The sequence below is a fragment of the Rhincodon typus genome, chromosome 43 (assembly GCF_021869965.1).
Source record: "Rhincodon typus isolate 14 chromosome 43, sRhiTyp1.1, whole genome shotgun sequence".
NCBI classification, from domain to species: domain Eukaryota; kingdom Metazoa; phylum Chordata; class Chondrichthyes; order Orectolobiformes; family Rhincodontidae; genus Rhincodon; species Rhincodon typus.
In genome coordinates, this window is record NC_063374.1 from 6041616 (window position 1) to 6052692 (window position 11077).

Here is an 11077-nt window from a genome sequence, read left to right on the forward strand (position 1 = left end):
TGGGGCAATTTAGCACGGCCAATCCACCCTAACCTGCACATCCCTGGACTGTGGGAGGAATCCAGACCACCCGGAGGAAACCCACGCAGACACAGGGAGAATGTGCAAACTCTACACAGACAGTCGCCCGAGGATGGAATCGAACCAGGGCCCCTGGCGCCGTGAGGCAGCACCGCTAACCACTGAGCCTGGGCTTGGAGAATATGTTTTGTTTTGTGTGAGATCCCAAAACCAAAATACGAGGCTCGCTGTTTTAAGAATCGGGGTGGCCCGTTTAAAACAGAAATGCGATGGAATTTTCCCTCAATGTTGCAAAGCTACCGGAACTTTCTCCACGAATCGGCAGAAGCAGAGCCCTCGAGTATTTTTTTAAGGCTGAGGCGTTTAGGCACAGAGGGGTGAAAGGTCATCAGGGTTGGAATGTGACGTCCTACAGTCAGTCAGCCATGATTGTATAGATCTCAGGAGCAGGGCCAAGGGCTGAATGACCTGTTCCAAATCTGTCCGCATGAACATAAATGCACTGCTGCCAATCTTGTTTTACAGTTCTACGAAAGCGCATTTGTGAGTTGGGAGAAATTCTCTTACGATGCTGTTCAAAAGAGGATTTTCGCCTTCAAAACAAAATTCTTTCCAAATGGCACGAAACTGGAAATGATGGAGTTCCTGCTATTTCAGGAGGTGGGTTTTCAAGGGCCACGTGCCTGCCTTCAACCACTCCGATACCCTGTCTTCATAATGTTGACCTTCAAAGGGATCGTTTCTGTACTTGGGTGGATCATGGGTCCACCCAGCACAGGAGAAAACCACTCGCTGCTGATGTTTCAGGCTGCGGGATTTAAACACAAGGAGGTTCTGCTATAACACGCGTCCCGGTGATGCAAATTATCTGTAACACGACCGACGAAAACTGATCTCTGTCTTTTTATTTTCCCTCTGCTTGCAGTCCATCCAGTACCAGTTCTACCCTCACAGCAGGACCTGTGTGAAGTCTGATCTCCACACTCCATTCCAGCCCATCGCAATTCCCTCTAACGCAACGTTCCTCACTCAGATGTATATTGGTGGGACCTCGGGACCGCAAGAGGGGGTGCTGGTCAATATCTGGAGTGTTGAGACTGGTCACGGTAGTAAGTATGCAAGCAGACTCCTGCTCGCTCTCTGTGTTATCGCCATCCTGCCTTCTGCTCGCAGCCTGTGTTCTCTCTCCGGTATATCATCAGCACATTGGGGACTAGCAGGGGTGTGCCAAGTTTGAGGGCATCGAGTGCCAGGTCAATGTTGGCCTCACCCAGTGACCGGCCACTGAGTTCCAGATGAGGACTCCAACTTACACACTTACACACAACTTACACACTTACACACAACTTACACACATGAGAGCTTTCTGCAGGCCTAGAAGTTTCAATGAACACAGTGACATTTGCTGTTTCGTGGGAGAGATCTCCGAACCACTCTTGGGGTGCAGAAGAATTTTAGATCTTGTGTTCATTTCTTAACTTCACTTCTGAAAAAAGAAGTCATGTTGAGTTTGTACAGGACATTGGTGAGGCCTCTTCTGGAGCACTGTGTCCAGTTCTGGTCGGCCTGTTATAGGAAGGATATTATTATTATGGAGAGGGTTCAGAAGAGATTTACCAGGATGTTGCTGGATATGGAAGGTTTCTTATAAAGAAGGACTCGATAGGCTGGGACTTTTTTCACTGGAGCATGGGAGGTTGACAGGCAACCTGATAGAAGTTTATAAAATAATGAGGGTTATAGATAAAGTTAATGGGAGGTGTCTTTTCCTTAACATGGGGGATTTCAAGACCAAGAGCCACATTTTTAAGGTGAGAGGAGTGAGATTTTTATAAAGACACAAGGGGCTATTTTTTTTCTACACAGAGGGTGGATTGCATGTGGAATGAACTTCCTGAGGAAGTGGTGAATGTGGGTACAGTTACAACGTTTAAAAGACATTTAGATAAGGACATGAATAGGGAAAGGTTGGGAGGGATATGGGCCAGGAGCAGGCAGGTGGGACTAGTTTAGTTTGGCATGGACTGGTTGGAACAAAGCATTTCCAGAAGCATTCCCAGTAACAGTTGGGAATGTGATATTTCTGAGGTCGGGATTGTGGAGGTGAACTAATGAGGTACATGGGCAAATTTAGGATATCTGGTCAGCATGGACGAGTTGGACCGAAGGGTCTGTTTCCATGCTGTGTGACTCTATTGTGATTCTATTATGGGGACAGAAATGATATTGTAATCTTGTTCCATACCAAACTGAGGCAGCGCCATTATCTTTTCAAAGTTGCTGTGACTGATTTTTGACATTTAAAACAAAAAATTCATTTTTGGGTTGTGAATGTCACTGGCTGGACCAGTATTTATTCACTTATTGCCTTTCCAGAGTCAACTGCATTGCTGTGAGTCTGTAGCCACAATTAAGCCAGATCAGGTAAGGACAGCATGGAGTCAAACAGACCCTTTGGTCCAACCTGTTCATGCTGACCGTAATCACACCTGCCTTCGTTTGGCCCATATCCCTCCAAACCTTTCCCTATTCACGTACTCATCCAAATATCTTTTAAACGTTGTAACTGTACCCACATCCACCACTTCCTCTGAAAGTTCGTTCCACACATGAACATTAAAAAAAAAGTTGCCCCTCATGTCCTTTTTAAAACTTTCTCCTCTCACCTTAAACATAATCCCCCTAGTCTGGAGATCCCCCATCCTAGGGGAAAGGCACCTGTCTTTCACCCTATCTATGCCCCGCATGATTTTATAAACCTCTATAAGGTCACCTCTCAACCTCTTACGTCCCAGTGGAAAAAATCCCAGCCTATCCAGCCTCTCCTTATAACTCAAGCCCCCCATTCCCAGCAACATCCTGGTAAATCTTTTCTGACCCCCTCCAGCTTAATAATATCATTCCTATAACTGTGCGACCAGAACTGGACACAGTGCTCCAGAAGAGGCCTCACCAACATCCTGTACAACCTCAACATGAAGCTCCAACTCCTGTACTCAAAGGTCTGAACAATGAAGGTCTTCTTAACCACTGCGTCTGCATTTGACGCAAATTTCAAAGAATTATGTGCATGAACACCCAGGTCTCTGTACAACACTCCCCAAGACGCAGCTTTTAATTGTATAAGTCCCATCCTTGTTTGTTTGACCAAAATGCAATACCTCGCATTTACCCAGATTAAACTCCATTTGTCACTCTTTAGCCCATTGACCCAATTGGTCAACATCTTCGTAATCTTAGATAAACTTCTTCACTGTCCACCATACCACCAACCCTGTTGTCATCCGCAAACTTACTAACCATGCCTTCGATATTCTCATCTAAATCATTGATATCAGTAACAAAAGAGGACCCAGCACCAATCCCCGTGGAACACTGAGATAACAAGGTGTAGAGCTGGATGAACACAGCAGGCCAAGCAGCATCATAGGAGCAGGAAGGCTGACGTTTTGGGCCTAGATCCTTCATCAGAAAACAGTGTCCCAGTAGAACACTGTTGGCCACAGGCCTCCGGTCTGAAAAACAACCCTGCACCATCACTCCCTGTCTCCAGCTGTTAAGCCAATTTGGTATCCAATTGGCAAGCTCACTCTGCATGCGATCTAAGTTTACAAATTAGTGAACCATGTGGAACCTTGTCAAGGATCAGTAGAAGTCCTGTCCTTGTTTGTTTTACCAAAATGCAATACCTTGCAGCAAATTTACTTCCCTAGTGAACGAGATGGATTTTTCCTGACAATTGACACCAGTTTCATCGTCGTCATTTGACTCTCAATTCCAGATGTTTATTGAGTTAAAATTCCACCATCTCAAATCCGTGTCTCCGATTGTTACCTGGATCTGTGGATTAAGAGTCTATCAATAACATCCACTAGGCCAGTGTCTCCGCAAACTCACTAGTGTTTATTGCTTTACTGACAAATTTCTGTTGTTGGTTTCTCATTTTAATGTGACATCCTAATGGTTTTGTTTTCCAGATCCCTCCATTATAATATTCTCTGCATTTGGATGTCTCCCAATGTCCGTTAACTATTACTGTAAAGAGAAGGGCTGGATTGTTGAATCGTAAGTAGGCTGGCATTCTCTCTGCCTTGGTCTTTTTATACTTGGGCCTCCCCATTCTTGCATCCCGCAATCTCCTGACACCTCACGCTCTCTGGGCTGGATGTACAAAGGCTCAGAGTTGACTGACTGAGCACCCACTCTCTTCCCTTGAACACCGAAACAGACTGTCGTCATTCGGAGGAGGGGGATTGGAGTGGTATTTATTCTCTCTCGCCTCAGCTCTGAGCCCAGAGCTACTGCTGTGTCTCAAAGTTTGGAGTGTTGTGTGTAATTCTGGTCTCCGCTATAGGAAGGATGTTGTGGAACTCGAAAGGGTCCAGAAAAGATTTACAAGGATGTTGCCAGGGTTGGAGGGTTTGAGCTGTAGCAAGAGACTGAATAGGCTGGGACTATTTTCCCTGGAGCATCGGAGGCTGAGGGGTGACCTTATAGAGGTTTATAAAACCATGAGGGGCATGGATCTGGTAAATAGTCAAGGTCCTTTCCCCAGGGTGGGGGTGAGTCCAAAACTAGAGGGGCATAGATTTAAGGTGAGAGGGGAAAGATTTAAAAGGGACCTGAGGGGCAACTTTTTCACGCAGAGGGTGGTGTGTGTATGGAATGAGCTGCCAGAGGAAGTGGTGGAGGCTGGTACAATTACAACATTTAAAAGGCATCAGGATGGGTACATGAATAGGAAGGGTTTAGAGGGATAGGGGACAAATGCTGGCGAATGGGACTAGATTAATTTAGGATATCTGATCGGCATGGACGAGATGGACCGAAGGGTCTGATTCTGTGCTGAACAACTCTAAATGCAATCAGGTTATTCCAGAGAGAGTAGGAACTGCAGATGCTGGAGAATCTGAGATAACAAGGTGTGGAGCTGGATGAACACAGCAGGCCAAGCAGCATCAGAGGGGCAGGAAGGCTGACATTTCGGGCCTAAACTCTTCTTCCACCATGGCCTTATAAGCTGGATGTTTCCAATCTGCACTGTTTACATATTTTGCCTGCAACAGTAGAGGAGCTCATTGTATTCACCCATGGAGTCGTAGAGGTTTACAGCATGGAAACAGGCCCTTCAGCCCAACTTGCCCATACTGCCCAGTTTTCACAATTTAATCTAGTCCCATTTACCTGCGTTTGATCTATATCCCTCCACACCCATCCTATCCATGTACCTGTCCAAATGTTTCCTAAATGACAAAACTGTACTCACCCACCATTACTTCTGACAGCCCGTTCCAGACACCCAGTACTATCTGTGTGGAAAAAATTGTCCCTCCAGACCCTCTTGTATCTCTCCCCTCTCACCTTAAACCTATGCCCTCTAGTTGTAGACTCCCCTACCATAGGGAAAAACTGTCGGCTGTCTACTTTATCTATGCCTCCTGTGATTTTACAGACCTCTATAAGGTCACCCCTCAGTCTCCTACGCTCCAGGTTGAAAAAGTCCCAGCCTCTCCTTATAACTCAAATCTTCCAGTCTAGCTCGCATCCTAGTAAATCTTTTTTGCACTCTTTCTAGTTCAATAATATCCTTTGTATAGTAATGCGACCATCCTGCATGCAGTACTCCAAATGTGGCCTCACCAATGTCTTGTACAGCTCAAACAACCCTTTGCCAATACTCAGAGAACATAGAACAGTACAGAACAGGAACAGGCCCTTCAGCCCACAAAATTGGGCTAAACATGTGCCAAATTAGACTAATCCCTTCTACCTGCCCATGATCCATTTCCCTCCATTCCTTGCATATTCATGTGCTTATCTAAAAGCCCCTTAAACGCCCCTCTCATATCTGCCCCCACCACCATCCCCTGGCAACGCGTTCCACACTCCTTCTGCTCTCTGTGTAAAAAAACTTGCCCCTCACATCTCCTTTGAACTTTCCCCCTCTCATCTTTAAATGCCTGCCCCCTAATATTAGAAATTTCAACTCTGGGAAAAGCCTACCATGAGGGACCTTGTCGAAAGCCTTCCTAAAATCCATATAGACAACATCGACTGCTGTACCCTCATCAATCACTTTTATCACCTCCTTATCTACGCATCTCATAATTTTATAGATTTCTATCAAGTCTCCCCTCAGCCTCCGACACTCCAGAGAAAACAACCTGAGTTTTTCGAGCCTCTCCCTTATAGCTCATACCCTCTAATCCAGGCAGCATCCTGGTAAACCTCTTCTGCACCCTCTTCCCAAAGCCTCCACATCCTTCCTGTAACGTGCCGACCAGAACTGAACGCAATACTCTAAGTGCGGCCTGACCAAAGTCTTATAAAGTTGCAACACGACATCCTGACTCTTGTACTCAATTCCCCGACCAATAAAGGCGAGCTTGGCATACACCTTCTCTACCACCCTATCTACTTGGGCCACTTTCAGGGAGCTACGGACTTGAACCCCAAGATCCCTCTGTACATCAATGCTACTCAGGGTCCTGCCATTTACTGTATACTCTTCCTTAACATTTGATCTCCCAAATCTCAGCATCTCACACTTACCCCCATTAAACTCCATCTGCCATTTCCCCCCCCACATCTGCAACTGGTCTACATCCTGCTGTATCCTTTAACAAACTTCTACTCTATCCACAACTCCACTGATCTTTGTATCGTCTGTAAACTTACTAACTTACCCATTGAACGTTTTCATCTAAGTCATTTATATATATCACAAACAGCAGACGTCCCAGTACAGATCCCTACGGAACATCACTATCACAGACGTCCAGCTTGAAAAACACCATTCCACTAACACCCTCTCCCTTCTATGGGTGAACCAATTCTGAATCCATGCAGACAAGTCACCATGGATGCCAAGCATCTTAATCTTCTGGATGAGCCTACCATGAGGTTCCTTGTCGAAAGCTTTACTAAAATCCATATAGGCAATATCGACTGCTCTACCCTCATCAATCACTTTCGTCACCTCCTTGAAAAATTCAATCACATTATTAAGATATGACCTGCCCTGCACAAAGCCATACTGACTGTCCCTAATTAGGTCATGCTTTTTCCAAATGTGCGTAAATCCTATCCCTATGAACTCTCTCCAATAGCTTCCCAACCACCAATGTGAGACTCACTGGTCTATAGTTTCCTGGATTATCCCTAGCTACCTTCTTAAACAGAGGAACAGCATTAACCACTCGCCATTCCTCTGGGACCTCTCCAGTGGCTAGCGAGGACACAAGATCTTGGTAAAGACCCCCAGCAATCTCCTCTCTTGCCTCTCTCAGTAACCTGGGGTAGATACCATCAGGCCTTGGGGACTTATCCACCTTAATGCTCTCCAAGGGACACAACACTACTTCTTTATTGATCTTCTCCTGGGTGAATACCGATGCAAAGTACTCACTCAGGATCTCACCCATATCTTCTGCCTCCAAGCACAAGTTCCCTCCTTTTATCCTTGAGTGGTCCTACCTTCTCCCTAGTTATCCTCTTGTTTTTAATGCATCTGTAGAATGACTTGGGATTCTCTTTAACCCTACTTACCTATTCATGGCACATTCCTGGTCTCCTAATTCCCTACTTGAGCTCTTTCCTGCCATCCATATATTCCTTGCGGGCCCTGTCCGATTTTAGCTTCCTAAACCTTACATATGCTTCTTTTTCCCTTTTCACGAAATTCACAACCTCCCTCATTGTGTGAGGGTCCCTTGCCTTGTCCCTCCTCCAGACTGGAACATGCCAGTCTTGAACTCTCCCCACAGCAGTTCTTGAACCGGTCAAATATAGACTTGCCTGCTAGCAGTTCGTCCTAATTAACAATCCCCAGCTCCTGCCTAATACTGATGTAATTCTCCCCACCCCCCGATTTAGTACCTTCCCACAAGGACCTGACTTATCCTTGTTCATAGCTATCTTAAAACTTAAGGAGTTGTGATCGCTGTTTCCAAAATGCACTGCCGCTGAGAGGTCAGTGACCTCGCCAGGCACATTAGCCAATACAAGGTCCAGTGTGGCCCCTCCTCTAGTTGATCTACCCACAGACTGTTTCAAGAAACCCTCTTGGATGCACTTAACAAATTCTGCTCTGTCTGAGCCTCTTGCTCTCTGGGAGTTCCGGTCAATACTGGAAAGTTAAAGTCCCCCACTATGACAACCTTGTTTCTATTGCATCTAGAACATAGAACATAGAACAGTACAGCACAGTACAGCCCTTCAGCCCACGATGTTGTGCCGAACTTTTACCCTAATCCTAAGGTCTATCTAACCTCCACCGCTACCTTATACTATCATCCATATGCTTATCTAATAGCCGCTTAAATGCCCCTAATGAGGCCAACTCCACTACCCTCTCCGGCGATGCATTCCACGCCCCGACCACACTCTGAGTAAAGAACCTACCTCTGACGTCTCCCCTATATCTACCTCCACTCACTTTAAAACTATGCCCCCTCGTAATAGCTACCTCCACCCTAGGAAAAAGTCTCTGGCTGTCCACTCTATCTACACTTCTGATCATTTTGTACACCTCTATCAAGTCACCTCTCATCTTTCATCGTTCTAAAAAGAAAATCCCTTGCTCTCTCAACCTTTCCTCATAAGACCTTCCCTCCAATCCAGGCAACATCCTGGTAAATCCCCTCTGCACCTTTTCCAACACTTCCACATCTTTCCTGTAATGAGGCGACCAGAACTGGATACAATACTCCAGATGTGCCTACATATAATCTGCCTAATATTTGTTTCTAAATGTCTTGGTGGCTGTTAGGGGGGTTTAATCCTATCAGAGAGGTTGCACCCATCTTATTTTTTGAGCTCTACCCATTCTGCCTCAATGGATGAGCCCTCAGGTATGTCCTCTCTGAGTGCAGACGTGACGTTCTCCTGAGTAGTAATGCAAATCCTCCACCTCCTTTACCTTCCACTCTATCGCGTCGAAAACTACGAAACCCAGGAACGCTGAGCAGCTAGTCCTGTCTCTCTCTCTCTCTCTCTACTAAGTCTCTGTAATGGCCACAACATCATAGTCCCATGTATTGATCCAGGCTCTAAGCCCATCTGTCTTACCCACTGCAGACAAGTTAGCCCATTAGTACCACTGTGTTCATTTACCCGTCTCTGCCTATCCTTTCTTTCTAATTTACTGCTCTTAACATCTACCTTACCCTCAATCTGTCGACTTGCTGACTTGAAACGCCTCTTAAATATGCACAGACGTGAGCATGCTGAAGATCTGATCTGAAAGACCTCTCTGACAGTGCTGCACTCCCTCAGCACTGAGGGTATCGATCTCCGTTTCAGACAATTCCTAGTCAACTTTTTCAGAGATGTATTTGCGCCCCTCTGGAGTAGCTGGGATTTGAACACAGTCCTCCTGGCTCAGATGAAAGGACACCGCCTCTTCAGCCTCAGTTTTACACCGAAGGACTGGGGCAGGGCCTGGCTTAGGGCTTGAGCACGCTACCCCATGGGATAGGACAATAGGTCGGCACAACATTGTGGGCCAAAGGGCCTGTACTGTGCTGTACTGTTCAATGTTCTATGACACCAGAGTGCGGTACCCAGTGCAGTAATGACCCATCTGGGCCACCAGAGTGAGCATGCTTATCACTCCTTGGTGAGAGATTATTTCGTGTAGGACATGGTACTCCTCAGATCCATGGGGAACCTGGATAATCCAAAGGTTTTATCTCAAATGGCTATTTCGTACACCTCCACAGACCCTGAGCGGATACCAGCCTTTAGACAACTACGCCCATAAGGTGGAAGGTAAATCGTCCTTCCTGTTTGGTAGGGGACATGTGGAGAGACAATGAGGTCCTTAAACTGGTTTTTCCTCTTCTTTTCCCTCTCATGCGAGGCTTTCAGTCGCGGTTCGTGGGTTAACCCAAGGTCACAGTGTCATGGAAATTGACCATTCAGTTTCCTAACCTGAACTAGCCCCATTCACCTGCACTTGGCCCCTATCCCTCTAACCTTGTCCTACCTTATCCACCTCTCCAAATGTCTTTTACATGTTGCAATTGTATTGCAACTCAGGCAGCTTCCATACCCTCGCCTTAGGGAGACACTCCTGGTCTCCCCCACTTCTTGTTTCAGCCTGAACCCACTGAAAGCTGCGCTCCCCCCCCACTAAAACCCTTATCCCCATGCCTTTGTTACTTCGAGCTCTGACTATCCCAGCTCATGACCTGGTTAATTTCCTTCAGGAAGCACGGGGTTATCGCAAAACCCTGCTGTCCCTGTGTCCTGTCTCACATCTTGTACCATTCACCTGTCACACACCCACAGTTAATCTGTTGGTTAATGCCTCGATTTTTAAAATCCTCCTTCCTCACCCTTCAGCGGCCTCAGCCCTCCGTATCCCTGTAACTTCCTCCGGCCTTACAAACATCAGGGCTCTCTATATTCCCGCAAATTATTTTTATTTTGGACTCTTGTACAGGCCTAACTTTTGAAATCTGACTGTCACCATGTGCCATTCCCCTATTTGTCCTGTTGTTACTGACATACTTTGGCTCCTGGTAAATTGATTTTGAAATTCTCGTCCTTTTTGTTTCTCAAATCATGGTCTCATCCCGCCCTATCTCTGTGATGTCCTCCAACCCCACTTCCTGCTCGGACCTCTGTGCTTCATTCACTCTGTGTACCCGCACCACCTTCGCTGACAAGGCCTTCTGTTCTAATGGAAAACAAGGCTTCGGAAATCATAGAATCCCTAACGTGCCGAAGCAGGCCATTCAGCCACACACCAACCCTCGGAAGGCCATTTCACCGACCTCTACCTCATCTCTGTAACCCTACATTTCCCGTGGCCAATCCACCCTAACCTGCACATCCCCGGACGCGATGGGACAATTTAGCACAACCAATCCAACCTAACATGTACATCCCTGCACACTATGGGGCAATTTAGCACGGCCAATCCACCCTAACCTGCGCATCCCTGGACGCGATGGGACAATTTAGCACGGCCAATCCACGCTAACCTGCGCATCCCTGGACGCTATGGGACAATTTAGCACGGCCAATCCACCCTAACCTGCGCATCCCT

The 11077-nt window shown here is 46.5% G+C and overlaps 1 protein-coding gene across 1 annotated transcript in view; it reads left to right on the forward strand.

Moving 5' to 3' along the window:
* The first annotated feature begins 520 nt into the window (after positions 1-520).
* Positions 521-11077, forward strand: part of LOC125487681 (ependymin-like) — a 12190-nt gene continuing 1633 nt past the window's right edge. The window contains exons 1-3 of the mRNA XM_048619741.1: positions 521-681; positions 947-1130; positions 3999-4086. Of these exons, the coding sequence (XP_048475698.1) occupies positions 655-681; positions 947-1130; positions 3999-4086 (299 nt within the window). The 5' untranslated portion in view covers positions 521-654. The remainder of the gene's footprint in view (positions 682-946; positions 1131-3998; positions 4087-11077) is intronic.